This window comes from Solanum dulcamara, chromosome 12, assembly GCF_947179165.1.
Source record: "Solanum dulcamara chromosome 12, daSolDulc1.2, whole genome shotgun sequence".
Taxonomy (NCBI): domain Eukaryota; kingdom Viridiplantae; phylum Streptophyta; class Magnoliopsida; order Solanales; family Solanaceae; genus Solanum; species Solanum dulcamara.
In genome coordinates, this window is record NC_077248.1 from 21,082,057 (window position 1) to 21,102,153 (window position 20,097).

The 20,097-nt window shown below is 37.1% G+C and overlaps 1 protein-coding gene across 5 annotated transcripts; it reads left to right on the forward strand.

Moving 5' to 3' along the window:
- The first annotated feature begins 58 nt into the window (after positions 1-58).
- LOC129877476 (paired amphipathic helix protein Sin3-like 1) lies at positions 59-19,850 on the forward strand. Of its 5 annotated transcripts, none has more exons than XM_055952982.1 (8): positions 59-146; positions 351-425; positions 15,574-15,741; positions 15,845-15,919; positions 18,849-18,974; positions 19,072-19,255; positions 19,345-19,443; positions 19,530-19,850. In XM_055952982.1, exons 2-8 carry the CDS (start codon positions 352-354, stop codon positions 19,647-19,649), a joined length of 846 nt encoding a protein of 281 aa, XP_055808957.1. In that variant the 5' UTR covers positions 59-146; position 351; the 3' UTR covers positions 19,650-19,850. The 5 variants fall into 5 exon arrangements, with proteins under 5 accessions (XP_055808957.1, XP_055808959.1, XP_055808958.1 ...); XM_055952984.1 differs by having other exon boundaries at positions 19,348-19,443; XM_055952983.1 differs by lacking the exon at positions 59-146 and adding an exon at positions 163-268.
- Positions 19,851-20,097: the final 247 nt, after the last annotated feature.

A 20,097-nucleotide genomic window follows, 5' to 3' on the forward strand; every position in this document is an offset into this window, starting at 1 on the left:
AAAATTATACCTTTTTTGCACACCTGTCACTAATATATATATATATGCACACATAATCTTAGTTCATTTTTTTGCCTCACCTCTTTCTTCCTGAAACTTGAGTATGTGTTGTAGTTTATCAAGTTCAAGAGCAGGGAAAGGAAAAGGTAGAAAAAAATGAATGAAAGAAGATTTGTTTCCTTATATCTAAATCATTAATTAACTCCATTATTTTTGTTGATAAATCTTTTGAGCCTTTTGTTTCTTCTTCCTCGGAGAACCTCAAAAGGCGAGTTCTTTTATAGAAAGTACAATGTCTTTTTTCCATTTTTTTATCATAAATTATTATTGTTTTTGTTCTTTTTTTACAGCATGAAGCGATTGAGGGACGATGTATATTATACACCACCATTTAAACGGTCATTTTGTTCTTTCCATGGAGAATCGTAAGCTCTTTGTCCCCTATTGAATTTTTATATGTCTGGTAATTTTTTTGTACATTTGTATCTAAGGTTTTGCTTTTTGCCCAAACTATGAATTGGTTTAAAATGGATGAGAATGTAACTTGACCACTTCTTGCATTAAAGAACATTAAAAGCTGACTTAATACATCAATAGCCCCCTTAAACTAAATTTCATTTAGATACTTGTACTATTATTTGTTCCAAATATATTGAGAACAATAAAGTTTAAAACTGCCAGCAGAATGAAAGGAACGGTATATTTTATTAATTGTAGACTAAGTATATATAGATTCTATACAACTTCTACAACAAGGAGATAAACTAAGAAAAGGGTAAGACTTATCTATAATCTAAATACAAGGAGGAAGTAACAACTGAGTCTTGTAGGGCAGGAACTACTAAATCTAAAAATTATCCGTTATTACGCCCCCGCAAGTAGGTTGTAGCAACAACAACCCACTTGGAAAATTGGTGGACAAACGAAGCTTTGGGAAGTGGTTTTACGAGTATGTCAACCGCTTGATCAGCTGAGTGAAGGTGGTGAACTTCAATATCATTGTTCTGAACTTGTTCACGAACAAAGTGAAAATCAATGGAGACATGCTTCATCCTACTATGGAAAACCGGATTGGAACAAATGTAAGTGGTGCGGATGTTGTCACAGAAAACCTTTGGAAGTCCCTTAAGTGACAAGTGAAGTTCACGAAGAAGATTTGTGAGCCAGTTGGTTTCTGTAACAGTAGCATCCATAGCTCTATACTCAGCTTCTATAGTGGACCGAAATACGGAGCTTTGTTTCTTCAAGGACCAGAAAATTGGTGTGCTGCCCAGGAAATTAATATATCCAGAGGTAGAAGTGTGATCATTTGGATCACCAGCCCAATCTGAATCAGAATAAACAACCAAATGAGAAAATGGAGCTTTGGCAATCTGTATGCCATATTGTCAGTTGTGGCGAAGATAACAAAGTATTCACTTAACTGCTTTCCAGTGCGATTGGCGTGGATTGTGCATAAATTGCGAAATATTGCTAACTGTGAAGGCAATATCAGGACGTGTAAAGGATAATCAGTGCAACTTTCTAATTACGCGTGATAAAGAGTACCATCAGCCAGAGGATTATTCACTGAAGCTATCAAAATGGTAGTTGAGGTCATAGGTGTAGGAGCAGTACAAGAGATAAACTCAACACCCAAAAAATAATGAAGTTGTCCAAGGTCTTTCAAAGAAAAATGAGTGGAAAGACCATATATTATATGATGAACCCAACAAAACTGATTTCTAGTGATGATTATATTATCCACATAAATAAGAGCATAAACACTAAACCCAAAATTATGCAAAATAAATAAAGAAGAATCAGATTGAGACCTGACAAACCCAAAAGTTAACAAAAAAAATTTGATCTCATTGTAACAAGCTCGAGGGGGGAGGGGGCTGTTTCAATCCATAGATTGTTTTATTCAACTTAGAGACATGGTGGAAAGACTTTGATCTTCAAAGCCTGGTCGCTAACTCAGATAAATTTCTTCCTCAATATGTCCTTGTAAGAATGCATTATTGACGTTCATCTGATGGATTATCCAGTTGTACTGCGTCACTCCATCGGGAGAGGGGTGTTTCAGTCAAACGTCAACATAGTAAGCACCAACAAAATAGTAATTGGTTTTTACTATCAAGCTAAGGTGGAATGGTAGTCTAAGCCTGGATACTGGGTAAATCCTTTTCCAAAAAATCAAGCTTTATACCTATCAGTGGAACCATCAGATTTATGTTTTATACGATGTAACCACTTACACTCAACCTGATGGCTTGTATGAGTCCACCACTAGTCATTAGACCTGGTCCCTTGACACTACGAAGAACAATACTGAAAGTAAAGCTTAAAGTTAAGGCACGCTAGATTATGTGGAAAACCTCCTCGCTCAAGGGAGAAAAAATCACGACCTGTTCCACTTGGTTTCACAACCAACTTTACTAAAATCAAGAGCAAAGCTTCTTATTATAGACTCTTGTAACCTAGACCTTGACCTCTTGATCCCTTCTACCTTGTAATAACTTTGTTACAAGACTTGAGCCTAAGCAATACCTCTATTGCCCACTATTCCAACTAGCTCTAGTTGACATAGACTTTGAACACTCCGATCAAGTTAACTCTAGCCATGACTCAGAAACTAAGCAATAACTTTATTGCCCACTATCCCAACTAACTCTAATTGACATAGACTTCAAACACAACCTTCAAACCTAACTCTAATTATGAACTCGATGACAAGGAGTGTAATATGAAATGATCAAGATTCCTTTATAGCAAGGAACTGATCTTACAATGTTAGAACAAAAGACACAATATTACAACAAAGCAACAAAGAAAGACATTTCTTGAATGAATCTATCAGGTCCCTTGCTGCCTTAGTGAATTAGTTCTTCCTTGAGAGAAAATAATGGTTTTTGCTTGTATATTCTTGGTGTGCAAAAACTAGGTTATTTTATGTCTAAGAGAGTATTTAACGTATGGAAAAAACAACCTAGTGTCCACTGATTAGCTGGAAAGCCTATTGTCCTCTGCTATGTCTACCAACCACAACAGGTGGTAGCGGCTTTTACAGCTGGTCCCCATGCTGTCTGTGACTCGCCTTGTTCATGGGACTAGGTTTGTCTACTGGGTCCCATTGTTTGTTTATACATCAAAATCTGAATATAACATTTTCCCCCGTTTTGATAATGACAAACCATGCGGGCCTGTGTTCTTCTTTCAATAAACTTTCCCTTATCAATATGAACAGGTCTCCCATGTAGGGGTGTTCATGGTTCGGTTTGGGTCGGTTATTGATTAAAACCATAACCAAACCAATTTAGTCGGTTTTTAAATGTCTAAAACCATAACCAAACCAAGTAAAATAATAACCACGGTTTGGTTATTGTCGGTTTGGTTCGGTTTGGTTCGGTTTTTCGGTTTATTGTCGGAAAGACATGTTGATGGCAAATTAGGTCCACCAAACTTGCAACGTAGTTTATATTTACAAGAGCAAGTCAAATAGGGGTTCCAAAATACAAACAACTTTGTCCATAAATAAAAAAATTGCATGTTTAAACTAAACTAACTAGATATTAGAGAATCCATAGACCATAATATAATCAAAAGTACATCTTCCTTAGCTTAAGCTCCAAACTAATCAATGCTCAAAACAGTAGGGTTTTTACTTTCTAGGGCTATTCACATAGTTGGAAGTGAAAATGTAAAAGGAAAAGAAAGAGTAGGGTTTTTACTTTCTAGGGCTATTCACATAGTTGGGCTTCAGAGTTGAGAGTTGAGAGAGTTGGGCTTGGATTGGGCTTGGATTGTTGGACATAATAAGTATATTAAAATTAAATTAATAATTAAAAGGTATAAAATATTTTTAATTATTTATGAAAAGCTAATATTATACATATAAATAATTATAATTTTTATGTATATAATTATCGGTTTGGTTCGGTTATTTATTCGGTTATTTTTTACTATAACCATAACCAAACCAAATATTATCGGTTATTCAAATTTAAAACCAAACCAAACCAAACCAAACTGAATATCGGTTTTTTTATTCGGTTTGGTTAAATTTTCGGTTTGGTTTTGGTTTTAACCAAAACCGTGAACAGCCCTACTCCCATGTATTCCCCCTGTCGCATAACATTTTCTAACCAGCATGAACATAACTAGGTTTGAAATGAACTCCCTCCTATCAATGCGACCAGGTCCAATGAACTTCCCCATGCAATTTCCCTTGTCATATATAACTTCCTAACTAGCATGAACACATAACTTCCCCCTTTTGGCATCATAAAAATAATGCACAATAAAATAAGCTAAATTTATGTAGAATGGAAAGAATTCATGGCCACTAGGGCAACACTGAATTATGAATAAAATCGCATAAAGACAAGAGCAAGACAGTAGATACAAAGCAAACACATTCATTGAAAAAGAGAGAGTAGCACTAAAAAACACAACAATTAATTACAAATAAGACTGCCACTAGACAAAAAGATAGTTTTAGGGAGTTTGAATGGTTTGGGGAAATTAAGTAGGAAGAGGTTTGGGAGCCAAAGATTGGAGAAAGAGGGTCATTTGGGCATTTTCATCTGCATGAGCTTGAAGCAATTTTTGAGTAAGAGTTTTGACTTTAGCATTCAAGCTCTCATTCTGGGCATTCAAAGAAGAAATATTGCTCGAATTGGGTCCCTTACTTTGCGCCTATAGCATCTTAGCATTCAACCTTGCAATATCAGCATCCCTGCTTGCAAGTGTTACCGATATCTCCTCAAGCTCATGCTTTAATTTCTCCTGCTGTTCTGTGAGATCAAATACATGAGATTTGACCTTGTTTCTAGATCTTCCCTCAACACACTCACATTCAAGAAGAGTGATTTGAGAGAAGGAGACAGTCCTCTTCTCAAACCTCGACAAAAGAACTTTATTTACAAATTCAAAGTACAACTTATATTGTCCCTTTAAGAAATTCTTAGGGACCAGCACAACTCAAATCAGACAATTTATCAGCTTCAAGAACAAAGTGGCGGGTAGGCGACACCTTTTAAACCGACAGGATACCCTCTCTATACCCTCAGGATTTTCCCCAAAATTTTCTCAGTCAAGTGAAACATAATGCCACCCACTTTTGTGTTAAGGCTACCATTATTAGAAAAGTCAATGTCATAATAAAATTCATGCACCTCAAGCTCATGAAGAGTGGGAACATGCCACTCAAAAAGGTTTGTCCAACCCTGTATTTTAATGGCATCGACCAGGTCCCTCATGCCCTATTTTTCCCTAACCTCTAGGTCAAAGAATCTCCCACTTAAAAATTTTTGAGTCTGCGGAACCTGAATCTGTTCTTCTTTACTCAGCATCTTCTCAACCTTCCTCTTTTTACTGACCGAACTTGGTCCCTCTCTAAAGACAGGTTCTGTGGTAGCTTCTTCTCTTTTTCGTTGAACATTATCCTTTTGGTTCTTTTTTCCAGATTTGTGATTTGGGGTAGGTTTCTCTTTCACAGACTTTGGATTCAAGGTTGCATTTCTTCTTTGAGTAGTAGCACCCACAATATCATCGGATTTTATCTCACTTCCCCCTTTTTCTTTGGAGACATCAATTAATTTCTCTTCAGGAATGAAATCTTCATCAACCACTGCCTTTATCCTTTGTTTTCATTTCCTGACTGTTTTAGATTTGTTAGCAGCCAAGGAATCACTCAGTAAATTCTTATGAGTCCTTCTAGTAGAGTAATTTTTTGTGACCTTGGCAGACTTAGTGACCACTTGCTTTCCCTTGTCATCGACCTTCTTTGAAACCTTTTCAGAAGCAGCCTTGTTTGCCTTTTTCCCTTCGTCTTCCTTTTCTTGCCAAGTTTCAACATCTTTTGCTTTACCAACCCGCTTAGTTCTCCAGACTAAAGGTTCCTCATCTTCATTTTCTTCCTACCTTCTGTAGGAGCTAGAGGTAGTTTTGTTCCAGGGGGCTAGTTGAAACTAGGTTTCGATTATACCACTGGAAGCTGTGGTGATTTTTCTTTCTCATTAAAGAAAGGGGGATTAATACCATCATCTCAGTTAAACTTTCAACAGCCCATTTTTCTCCTGCTGCCAAACTATTAGACCCAGTGGTGTGCTTTTCTGACAAATCACCATCAAAGATTCTCTCAGAGATGGTGGATGAGACCAAACCAGGTTGGGAGATTGAAGTATGGTCTACAGATGGCTCTTTTTTAAAGGATTGAAAGACATACCTGGCCTCCGAATGAGTAGAGGCATTTGGCGACCGCACTTAGTAATGAGAAACAACAAGTGTCAGAGAGAAGATTGGGGTTTTCTCTTTTTGAGATGGAGATGGGGGAGTAGTATAAATGCACTTTTGGATAGGATCATGACTAGGGGAAGAAACAACCTCAGTGTATGAGGTTTTTAACTCCGCCACGACAAGTGGGGAGTGTATAGGCGTGGATGGTGGTGTGTCGATTTTGTGTGAGATTGGAGTGCCAGTATCAAAGTTGGTCAGCTTTTCAGAGGAGGTCGGAGTATGAGACATGGTTTGGTTTGATAAGTAAGGGAGATTAGAAAAAATGATGAATGGGAGAGATGTTAGGTTTAAATTTCAACTCAAAGAGAAATGAAAGAACGATTTTGGGAAGATGGAGTTTAAGAGGATTGAACCGAGGTTTTTGGTCCCTAAAAGTAGGCGACGTTTGAGTGATCAGATGGGACAGGCAACTTTTCAAAAGAGGTATGAGTGACACGTAGCAATCTCAACGACTCTCATTCATAATTAAAGAGCAGTGCTAGGAGTGTTGATCTCTGAGTAGGGACCAGGTCCCTCTCATATTGCTCAATATTGTTTGCTTAGATCTTTCCTTTTTCTTTTCTTTAGCCATCTCACCATGTGTGTATACCTGCAAGGGTATGAGACTGAATTCAAACCAACTACGCATAACAAAAGTTTGGATACCTGTTCTATGGATCTAGCCACTAGAAGGTTGGTTGGATTAGGTTAGATTAGTCTGCTATGTTTGGTCATTACCAACTTCATGTGATTCTTCCCGAACTGGTCCCTGCTTAAAGCTTTTGTAAAGATATCATCTATTTTATCTTCAATTTTTCAGAATTACATACAGATGTTGCCCTTTTCGACATTGTCTCTTAAAAAGTAATGCCTCACATCTATGTGCTTGGTACGCTTGTGTTGGACAGGATTCTTAAAACATATTAAGAACACTTGTGTTGTTACATAAAAGAGGAATGGTATCAGTGAGAATCCCAAAGTCTTCTAGTTGCTGTTTATGCACAACACGATGTCGTAACCATATATGTGTCCTCCGTTATGGACTAGGTAACTGAATTTTTCTTCTTGGTACTCCAAGAAATTAGAGAAGAGCTGAGGAAGTGAGCCATTCCATAGGTGTTTTTTTATCAACTAGGTACCCTGCATAATCTGCATCTGAATACTCAACAAATTTGAAAGAATCTCCATCAGGGTAATATAGGACCAGGTCCTCAGTTCCTTTTAAGTATCTCAAAAATTCTTTTCGCAGCTTATCAAGTGAGACTCTTTGGGACAAGCTTGAAACCTTTCACACATCCCAACACTAAACACAATGCTAGGTATGTTTGCCGTCAGATACTGAAGAGATACAATAATTCCTCTGTACATGGTTTCATTTACATCACAACCAGGTCCATCAGTATCAAGCTTAGAATTAGTTCCCATTGGAGTATCGATTGACTTTGCATCCAACATGTGGAATTTTTTAGAAGCTCCTTGATATACTTCTCTTGATAAATTGAAGTTCCATGTGGAGACTGCTTTATTTGTAGCCCAAAAAATAAACTCATTTCACCCATCATACTCATCTCAAATTCACTCCTAATAAGGGCAGCAAATTCTTTGTAAAGTGAATCAGATGTTGCTCCCAAGATAATGTTATACACATAAATTTGGACAATGAGCAGATCCTTCCCCTTTGCCTTCGGGAACAATGTATTCTCAACCTTCCCTCTCTTGAAGCCATTCTCAAGAAGGAATTTTAACAATCTTTCATACCAAGCTCTAGGAGCCCTTTTCAGTTCGTAAAGAGCTTTATCCAGCTTGAGAACATGATTTGGTTGTTCAACATCTTCAAAGCTAGAAGGCTGCTTTATTTTGGATCTGGTATGCATTTCATAGTCCAAGGAGGAGATGAGATTGTCCAAAGGATGTGATAATTTGTGTTTCCATCCTGGATTTTTCGTAGGCTACTGAACATCATCAACCTCAGCATCTTCATCATCTGATCAATCTGCAGCTTCAGGTTGAGCTTGGTCGCTTTCTTCAGCATTTTGGGATGGACCAGATCCCATGTTACAAGTTTGTTCAACAAAGATGTACTCACATGCCCCAGTTTTCTGTGCCACAATTCTTCCAATACCAAGAATGTATCCCTTCTTTCCATTTCAAAAAGATACAATACCACCTTGCAGTGGCTTAAGTTAGAGGAAGTTTTCAGTCATGTGCTTGGAACATCCATTATTTATGAATCATCACTAACTACTTCCTCTAGACTTATCCTGCAAATTAGATTACCTGTTAGGTTTTGGAACCCTTGAGCTCCCAAAATGCAGATAATGGTGTAATCAGTGCTTTCTTAGTCCAGAAAGGTAAGTTTTGCTTTCTCATTTTAATGTTGGGACCAAGTCCCTTATTTAGGCTTTCCTTCTTCTTAGAGTATGTTGAAAAATTCTTCTCACTTCTTTTCAATGCCTCACAGTCCCTCTTAAGATGTCCATTTCTACCACAGTGAATGCACAACAAGATATCAGACACAGACACATACTTTTTATAAAGATGGAAAGGAGGTTCTAGTTTTGAGTATCCATGACCTTTTCCATTATTTTGTCCTTGATTAGTCAGGTTTGACAACATTTTTGAAGAGTTGGCCCATTTTGAAGGCATGTCCAGCTCCTGCTTAATTTGAACTAGGTCCTTTTCCAACTGAAGATTTCTCTCTAGTGACAAGGCTAACTTTAATTCTGAGTTTTTCAAGCATTCTTCAAGTTCCAGCTCAACTCTGTTAGCCTTACCCTTTAACTTGATGTCAGTCGCAGGGTTTTTCTTCAACATTTCACTGAGGTGATTATTTTCAGCATCCAGCAAAATAATGTTTTCTTCCAACTCTATCATTTGAATAACTAGTGCAGTTTTTAATCTTGAAATATGTCAATGCTATTATTCAGAAAATCCTTTTCAAAAGTTAACTCATAAAGTGAGTCAATCAAGCCACTAGCCAATTTTTTTAGTTTCTTGATCGAATAAAAATTAAGATTTTCTTTGAGGTCAAGCAAGATTACCTCTTCATCAGCTCCATCTTCAGACTTTGCCATGTAGGAGAAGATGCTATTGAACACATCTTCATCATCCAGCCAGCATGGATGCATCCTCCGAATGTTCAGATTCTTTGAAATCACTTGAGAAATTTCCCAAAATAGCTAGAGCCCTCTTCACCACATAATCAGCTACAACCCTTCGCCTTGACTTTTCAAGGGACCTGGTCCCTCAACTTATCTTTGTCTCCTCTACGCTTGGTATAATCTTTGTGTTCTGACTTGATCATGGGACAATCTCTGATAAAGTTCCCAGGTTTTCCACATTTATGGCACAAGTCATTGCCATTTGCTTATCTGCTAATGTTTCCCTTTTTCATAAATCATCCATGTTTTCTCATGATTTTGTGAAATATGTGGGTCCAATAAGACATATCTTCATCTGCTTCACAATCATCACTCAGAGTGACTTTCAGAGCCAAGGATTTATCCTTTTTAGCCTCATTCCTGGTGATGTCATGTTGCTTGTTTAACACGTGAGTTTGAAGGTTTCCAATCAACTTATCCATGGCAAGAATCTTTAGATCTTTTGCTTTCGTGATGGCATCCACTTTGCTTTCCCAAGATTTTTGAAGGATCTTGAGGATTTTTCTAACTTGCTTACTCGGGTGAATTGGTTCTCCCAAACACCAAAGTTCATTGGTAATGGAGGTGAACCTGTTGTGCATTTCTTGAATAGTTTCACCTTCTTTGATTGTAAAATTCTCATATTGAGGGATTACCATGTCCACTTTGTATTCTTTAACTTGTTATTCCCTCATGTGCAGAAGCTTCTTGGCCTTATAGTTCTTTTCAATCTTCTTTCTGTTAGCTTCATTGTATTCCTTTCAAATCTTAGGAACTATACGGATGATCTCTACATCTTTCACTTCATTTATTGGGATGTATGGCCCATCCAAGACAACATCCTAGAGTTCACTATCCTCAGCCATAAGGAAGTCATGCATGCAAGTTTTCCACCACCATAAAACTGACCATTAAATGGAGGCAGTCTTGTTTTTGATTGCCCTTCTTCCAGATTAGGTGGAGCAGTCATTTCAATGAACAGGATCTTCTCTCGGTGTTAATCGTATAGAGAAAACTGCTCTGCTACCAATTGATGGATTGTATGAGTCTACCACTCATCAATAGACCTGGTCCCTTGACACAACGAAGAACAATACTGAAAGTAAAGCTTAAAGCTAAGGCATAGTAGTTTACGTGGAAAACCTTCTTGCTAAAGGGAGGAAAAACCATGACCTATTCCACAGGATTTCACAACTAACTTCACTAAAATCAAGATCAAGGCTTCTTATTACAAACTCTTGTAACCTAGACCTTGACCTCTTTATCCCTTCCACCTTATAACAACTCTATTATAGGACTTGAGCCTAAGCAATACCTCTATTGCCCACTATCCCCACTAACTTTAGTTGACATAGACTTTGAACACTCTGATCAAACTAAATCTAGCTATGAATAGGAAATTAAGCAATAACTCTATTGCGCACTATCCTAACTATCTCTAGTTGACATAGACTTGAAACACAACCTTTAAAGCTAACTTTAGCTATGAACTCAATGACAAGGAATGTAATATGAAATGATGAAGATTTCTTTATAGCATAGGAACTGATCTTACAATGTTAGGACATAAGACACAACATTACAACAATGCACCAAAGAAAGTCATTTCTTGAATGACTCTATCAGGTCCCTTGCTGCCTTCGTGAAGTTGTTCTTTCTTGAGAGAAAATAATGGTGCTTTCTTGTAGATTCTTAGTGTGCAAAAACTAGGTTATTTTGGGTCTAAAAGAGCATTTAACGCATGGACAAAAACAATCTAGTGTCCTTTGATTGGTTGGAAAGCCTGGTGTCTTCTACTGTGTCTACCAACCACAGCAGGTGGTGTCCGCTTTTACAGCTGGTCCCCATACCGTCTGTGACTCACCTTGTTCATGGGATCAGGTCTATCTACCGAGTCCCATGGTTTTTTAATACATCAAATCTAAATATAACTCAACCACATTCATCAAAGGAGAAACTAAAACCCAATCCCATGTCCGATTCTTGACAAGTGCATCAACTTCAGCTGCATAGCTTCTCTTCAGTGAGGGTGACGACATGCTTGTTTGTATATACGAGGAATAAAGAATGAGGAGAGTTGAACACTGACAGTTAACTGATTGGGTTTGAGGCTATTTGTTTTGGAGAGTGTGACCATAGGATGAGTTGAAGTGGTCACCACGGGTGAAGGAACAGATGGAGTCAAAGCAAGTGTGGGTTGGGAATGGTTATTGTCAAATGACTGAGAAGGTAGGTTTGGGGAGGTATAGTGAAAGGGAGTGGTAACACTGAGGTGCTTGGTTGATGGTGATTTCTGCATTGATAGGTGATTAATTGTCTGGATAATGGTGGGGGTTAAGTATTATCGGGTGGTGTGTAATGGTGGGTGGCAATGAAGGAGAGGATAAATTCTGAGAATTACCTGATGCAATGGAGACACCTTATGATCCAGCAGGCATTGAGTTGGGCAGTGGAGAGTGCACGGGCATAGCATATGCTAGTGGATTACAAGAACCTAAACTTGCCAGCTTATTAGTCACAGGTAGAACATCAGAACAAACTTCCCAAGCGATATTATTGCTCTGTTTGAGTTTTAGATTGTAAATTTTTTTTTATAAAGTATAGGTGTCTTCCAAAAACAGAACATCTCTTGATAAGTACAATTTATTTTTGACAGGATCAAAACATTGGTGGCAATAATATTTATTAGAAAATCCTAAGTATACACAAGTACTAGATTTTGGCTCTAACTTATTTTTGGCATATGGTTTAAGCCATGAGTAACATAAACAACCAAAAACTCAAAGGATTCATACTTTGGAGCCTCTTGGAATAAAATTTCATCGGGGAATTTATTTTGTAAAATTGGAATGGTTAGACGGTTTATAAGGTTGACTGCTTAGTGACAGGCAAAACTCCAAAAAGATGTGGGCATAGAGGCTTGATGCAACAAGGTTTTGTTAGTCTCAATAGCTTGCCTGTGTCTGCATTCAACTGGTACCACCCTTTGGGGCGTGTATGGAGGTGTCACTAAGTGTTCAATACCATGGGTTTTGAGACATGAGGTTAAACCTTGAAACTCACCACCACCATCAGTGTAGAGGACAAAATTTTGGTTTGAAACCAACACTCAAGTAAGGGATGTAAAGCTTGAAAGACATCAAGAACTTCCTTTTTTGATTTTATAGTGAATAGCCACATGTATTTTGAGTACTGGTCAACAAATAATGCATTATATATCTTGTTATCAATTGACAAAACAGGAGATGGCCCCCATAGATCACTATAAATAATTTGCAATGGTCGTTGACTTTGTAATGGATTTTCAGAAAAAGGTAACCACGGCATTTTATTAGAATAACACTAATTACAAATAGAAGCAGTTCTAGAATGTGAAACTAGAAGAGAAAACTGATGTAAAATCGTGCTGAAAATATGATGATTTGGATGGCCTTAACGCCGAAGCCACAGGTGTAGAGGAACGAAAACATTTCATTGAGGGAAATGATGTGCATTGCCTGACAGCCATTCATATAGCCCATCTTTATTCTACCCCCGAAACAAAGGTGTCCCCGTACTCAGATCCTTCATAAAATAAGAAAAAGGAAAGAATTCGATGGATGTGTAGTTATCGTGGCAAAATTTGGAAATAGAAAGAAAATTATTTTTATAGCATGAGAACATAAGGTATTGAGAAGCTTAAATTGCTGATTCGAAGCACAAATGCTAATGCTACCGGTATGAGATATTGGAATGGTGTTACCATCCCCATTGCTATCTCCTCTGGATCATGATATGTGTGAACATCAGTGAAATTTTGAGCATTAGAGACCATACGATGAGTGGCGCCTGTATCAACAATCTAAGGAGCCTGTTGAGTTGGAGAGCGAGCATCATAGTTTGCCCGGGCTTGTAGGTGATTGTATGATTGAGATCTGCAAACTTTAGTAGAATGAACATGACGGTCACACAACCGACACTTCAGAGTGTTGTCATAAAGCTGTTGTTGGTTATTTTTTCCAGCACGCCATAACTGGTTGGTGTTGGGGGAATTTTCATTTGGACGCCTGTTAGAGTTATTTCCTTGACAAGGATGTGTGTTCGTTTGCTATGCAATAGCAACAATAATTGGTGTTGAGAATGGATTCTTTGCTTCTTCGTGCTTTATGGTAAGTTCATGGTCAAGTAACTTTTCATAAAGTTTTGGATAGGAGATAGTAGAATCTCTTGCACACATAGCAGCAGATATTTCATGGAATTCAGGTCCAAGTCCAGTGAGGATTTTGACAATAAGTTCCGCATTATACACAGGAGCTCCAGCAGTGGAAAGTTCATCACAAAGAGATCGAACTTGGTGTAGATAATCAACGACAGGAAGGGTTTCTTTTTGAGAGACGAGCCAGACAATGGTGCAAAGGAAAGATTCTTGTTTGTGATTTTTTGGCCTAGGCAGTGTGCGAAGCATCCCAAGCAACCTGGGAAGTAGATGCAACAGCAACTATAGAAGCAAGTGCAGGATCAACTGAAGCCAAGATAGCGTTTTAAATTAGCTGATCTTACGATAACATGAAACAAATGCAGGATTTTTGACGTTCTGATTATTTTGAGCGTACGAGCAGAGGCAGGGCGAGAATCATCGAGATGGCCAAAAAGGTTGTGACCACGCATAAGCATGGACACCTGCACTTTCCAATGGGAAATATTGTATCTGCCAGTTAATTTGATTGGTAACTAGGTGACATGGTTAAAGTGAACGATCATTGTATTGACATCAGAATTTGTCACAGTGATGTTTGTTTCCATTTCAATGGGAAGGGTGGGAGGGCTTCTCGACAGAATTTTACTCGTGAGAGCTAATTGGCTCTTGATACCATATAAATTATAAAGCTGACAGTAGAATGAAAGGAACGATATATTTTATTGATTGTAGACAAAGTATATATAGATTCTATACAACTTATACAACAAAGAGATAAACTAAGAAAAGGGTAGGACTTATCTATAACCTAAATATAAGGAGGAAGTTACAACAAAGTCCTAAAGGGCAGGAACTACTATAAATGAAAATTATCCATTATTAAGAACATGGACATATGATAAAGTGTTCTATTAGACACTTTCAGTTTGAATTTAAGGAAACCATTTGCTCTATTTTCAAGTGTAAATTTCATAGACATGTTAACAACATAAAATATGTCACCTCTTTTAATTATACCCAATGGCCTGAGTAAGCCTTCAAACTTCAAATATGTTGCAATTGAGATCGATGTGTATATCTAAATGAAATAATTTACTTTATGTTCTGAACTTATCTACCTAATGATGTTTGTGAATGCAAACAAAAGTCTCAAACATCTTAACATATTATCATATGCTTAGATGCTCAATTGTAACAGATTGTAGATCGAGTGTCTACATAAAAATAAGTATTAAGCCTTACAAGTTTGCGAGTGTCTCAAATATTCCACTTTCTATGTCCAACCACTACATCTGTGGTAACTCTACCTACCAAGAGTTATTCACATGTGAAGATATCACTTGTCTTTACTAGAATTTGAGCTTTGATGTCCCATATTATCACCCATTTTGCTGATTGTTAGACCACATACTTGATTTTGCAGCAATTTATTTGAGAGGCTACTTATGGCTAGGGTTCTGATGCATTTGTCTTTTTTCTATCTCTTGGATGAATTAGGTATGACAGTAGTATAGATATAGTTGGTGCATTTTCTTATTTGAGGGAAGTTAGGGAAACGTTTCCAGACCATATAGTGATATCTTCACATTTTCTTATTCACATGTGAAGATATCACTTGTCTTTACTAGAATTTGAGCTTTGATGTCCCATATTATCACCCATTTTGCTGATTGTTAGACCACATACTTGATTTTGCAGCAATTTATTTGAGAGGCTACTTATGGCTAGGGTTCTGATGCATTTGTCTTTTTTCTATCTCTTGGATGAATTAGGTATGACAGTAGTATAGATATAGTTGGTGCATTTTCTTATTTGAGGGAAGTTAGGGAAACGTTTCCAGACCAAATGGAGAAGTATGACAAGTTTCTTGATGTTATGAAAGAGTTTAAGGCTCGAAGGTTTGCAACTAAAATTTTTCTATTGTCTTGATCCTCATTACTTTCTTTTCTAATTTGGTGATATATGTGGGACTAAGTCATTGAGTATTGCTAACAGAATTGATATTCTTGCTGCCATAGCCCAAGTGAAAGACTTGTTTGAAGGGCATCCTAGTTTGATCCTTGGATTTAATGCTTTCCTTCCCAATCGCTATGAAAAAATCTTCAATGATGAAGACACGGCTCCTCTGAAGAAAACAACTTACAAGGAACAAGCACTCAAAAGGTGAGCTGTTTTATAGAATGGAGAATGTCTTCTTCTTTTTTTTTTTTTTACCTTTTTTCTGTTTTTTTATAGTAAAACTTTTGTTGGTTTTCTAATTTTGCAGCATGGAGAAATTGATAGACAATGCATATGATACACCACCATTTAAGAGGCCATTTTGTTCTTCCCATGGAGAATCGTAACTCTATGTCCTCTAGTGTTTTTATATGTGTCTTGTGATTTTTATGTACATGACTATCCTAAGATTTTGCTTTTTTCTCAAACTAAGAATTGGTATAAATTGGATGAAAATGTAACTTAACCACTACTTGCATTTAAGAATATTAAAAGTTGACTAAATAAATCCTTCGAAGAGGATTGATTGAGAAAAATGCTTTGGGCATACTTTAGCAAGGTCTGCTATCGTAAGTTGGTAGTTCTTTTTACCATGCACCAACGAGAACGTTCTGGAAGACTATGGCACTGTCGACGCCATTGGATACGCCGGAGGACGGGTTAGCTGGAGAGTACAAGTTATTCAATTTGGATGTCTTATAGCCCGTTTGGATGGGCTTTAAGTTGGTCAAAACCAACTTAAAGTCCCTTTTTAGTTTTTGGACGTGTTTGCCTAATGCTGACTTTAAGCCATAAAGTTTTTAAAGTCAGTCAAAAATGAAAAGTTAGGATTTCTAACCTTTTTTTTTCTAAGTGCTTAAAGTCATTTTCTTTTACCATGAAAATTACTTTTATATTCCTTCTATTTTAACTAAATTCCCAAACTACCCTTTTTATTCTTTTAACCCTAAAATTTACATCATTTTCCTCATTTAAGCACTTTTATCCACACACTCAACTGCTTATTTATAAAAATAACTTTCAGCACTTCAAAGTTCTAAAAGCACTTCATACATAAAAGTTACTTTTTTTAAGCCCATCCAAACGGGCTCTTAATCCGGATCGATTTCGCACGATTGTGGAAGGTGAGGAAATGGCTTCTAGATTAATTTCTTCTATACGGCTGAAGCCATTTGGGGGTGAGGACACTGGTACACAACTAGCTGCCAGACGACTCCAATACTCTGATGTAGAGTTGTCAAAATACCCAACGCCAATGAAGCAACCAGGGTATGTAGGAAATCAAGAGGCTAAGATAAGGTAAGAACTAGCTTATGTTCCTCCAATCTCAAAGGACGGGGAAGATTGTAGTCAACATTTAGTAGGAAGACCTCTTAGAGCAGAAAAAAGTATTGGGAAAATTTACGTATAGGTTATGTGATTGTGGATACACCGTATGTGAAAACTTTAGAGAATTATGTTCTAAATGCTTGGCTTTTGTCAAAATGCACCAAAAATCTAATGCATGATGATGGTAATTATATATTCAGATTTGAATCGATTGAAGACAGAGGTACTGTGATGCAAGCTGGACCCTTTACGTTCTTCAGTAAATATTTTATCTTGCAAAATTAGGGCATTGATTTTGAATTTAACCCTGACTCCCTAACAATAATACCATTGTGGGTGATACTCCCAGGCCTTCCTATGGGTTATTGATCAGGTTAAGATTTGAGTAAAGTGGCTAGTGCTATAGGGAGGCCAGTGTGCACTGATAGTTTAACAACATCTATGGAACGGATCTCTGATGCGAGAATCCTTGTGCAAACTGATGTATCTCAACCATTGATTGACTCTATAGAAGTTTCAGCACCCTCTGGTACATTCCAACAACTCATTGAGTATGATTGGAGGCCTCAATTTTTCACTGAATGTTTGAAATTTGGGCATACTGCTGAAGGATATTGGACTAAATGGAAGGAAGTAGACATAGATGAGGTTAAACCTAAGTTTCAAGTATTGAAAAGAAGAAGGAGAAGAAATAGAAAAACCAGGCAAATTAAGGAGGATTCGAAGGCTATAGGACTACTGAAGCAACCTGAAGTGGGCAAAAAGCAAGATGATACGGAGGAAGATCACTCCTCTAAGCCACGCATGAATATCAGACTCGTACAACTCTAATCATTGTGTCTCAGCAGAGGTTAGTGTCTCTATACGGATAATGTGGAGGCTCAAATTGGAGACACTGGGGTACCCCCAACCCTCAATGATTATCTCTACTTGGAATATAAGAGGGTTAAATCAACCCCTAAAACATAGAGAGTTGAGACTCTTTCTACATGCAGTGGGAGTGCTTGAAACTAGAATCATGGAAATAAAATTGTACAGAAAATAGTTCCTACCTGGAAGAATTATATGAACTATCCCCTGGCTTACAATGGTAGAGTATGGTTGGTTTGGCAGACTCATATACAGGTGCTGGTGTTAGTTGATCATGAGCAATTCATTCATTGTGAAATAAATGAGGTAGCTACAAAATTCTCTGTTTACCTTACTGTGGTTTATGCTAGGCTGAAAGTCAACAAATGGAGTTATTATGGAAGGAGATAATGTAGCTAGGTAATGGTATTCAAGATGCTTGGCTTCTGTGTGGAGACTTCAACAATGTTCTTAATTCTGAGGACAGAATTGGATCCCCAGTGTTGTAGGTGATACACAACCATTCAGAGACTGTATAGATGTGCTACAATTGAGAGTGTTGAAACGAATGGGATGGCAATATACTTTCTTCAATAAGAATCAATATGGTAGTAGAATTTATTCCAAAATTGACTGGACAATGGTAATCTCAAATGGTTAGAGGACTATGGACATGTGCGGCAACCTATTTAAATCCTAGGGTGTCTAATAACTCTCTGATTCTCATTCAAGTAGGTCCCAGACCACCAGATAGACCAAGACCCTTCAGGCTCTTTATAACTGTTTTGAACAACCCTGAGTTTGAAAGTATTACTGACAAATTTAATATTAAGCCTTACAAGTTTGTGCATGTCTCAAATATTCCACTTTCTATGTCCGACCACTACATTTGCAGTAACTCTACCTACCAAGATTTAGTCACATGTGACGATATCACTTGTCTTTACGGAAAAATGAGCTTTGCTCTCCCATATTTTCACCCACTTTTCTAATTGTTATACCGCATCCTTAATTTTGTAGCAATGTATTTGAGTGGCTACTTATGGCTATGGTTCTGATGCATTAATTTTTTTTCTATCTCTCGGATGAATTAGGTATGTCGGCCGTATAGATGTAGTTGTTGCATTGTCTTATTTGAGAGATGTTAGGGACATGTTTTCGGACCAAAGAGAGAAGTGTGAAAAGTTTCGTGATGTTATGAAAGACTTAAAGGCTAAAAGGTTTGCAACTAAATTTTTCATATTGTCATGATCCTCATTACTCTCTACTCTGATTTGATGATTTATGTGGGACTAAGGTTTTGAATATTTCTCATAGAATTGATACTGTTGGTGTCATAGCAAGAGTGAAAGAATTGTTTAAAGAGCATCCTAGTTTGCTCCTTGGATTCAATGCTTTTGTTCCTAATGGCTATAAAATAATCCTCAATGATGAAGACAAGGATCCTCCAAAGAAACCAGCTGGTCAGGAACAAGCACTGAATCTAGTGAACAAAATAAAGGTTACATTTCTATTACCATTTGAAAAATAAGTCTCCCTTTTTCTTGTTCAAAAAACTTTACTAATGCCTGATTGACTTATAACTTCTAGCAGAAACACTTAGGAAATAACCATGAGTTCAAATCCTTCCTGAATATTATGAGAGAGTGTAGGAAGGAGAGCAAGGACGTCAAAGAGGTGTACCATGAGGTAACAATTAATTTTTGAAATTTTGATACAGAGATATTATAGACAATCTTTATGTTCTTGTTACAATTATTTTCTTATATGTGTAGGTTGCCGTACTTCTCAATGATCGTCCAGATTTGCTAGATGAGTTCTCTAGATTCTTGCCAGATTCAGTTACTACCAATCCATTGTCTAATTTGGATGACGATAAAATGTTGATGAAGTGAAGTGTAGCACTTTTGCTGTGCTCCTCGGGTCAAATTTATAGAGTTGCTATATTTAATTTAATAGAATAGCATATTTCAAATTATTAAATGGAAAACTTAGATTATTTTATTTAATTATTCACCATTTGTTTTCTTGCAGTCCTGCATCATTTACTTGATATCAAACTTTTACCATATGTGAGGTATATTATTTGGTTTTCATTTTAATCTTTCTGGTAAATAATTTATTAGAAATATACAATAGTTGTATTACTTGTGTGTAAGAATTTGATTGTCAAATGTCTACACACTAATGATGTTGAGGAGCGTTAGACTTCGGATCAATAAAAATTGTAAACTTACCACTTAACCAAAAAATACCAACAAATATTCAGTTCCATTTGGTAAAAATCATTTAAACTAACCTCGTAGTTTGTCTTCTAATTCAATTTCTATAATAATTAGTATA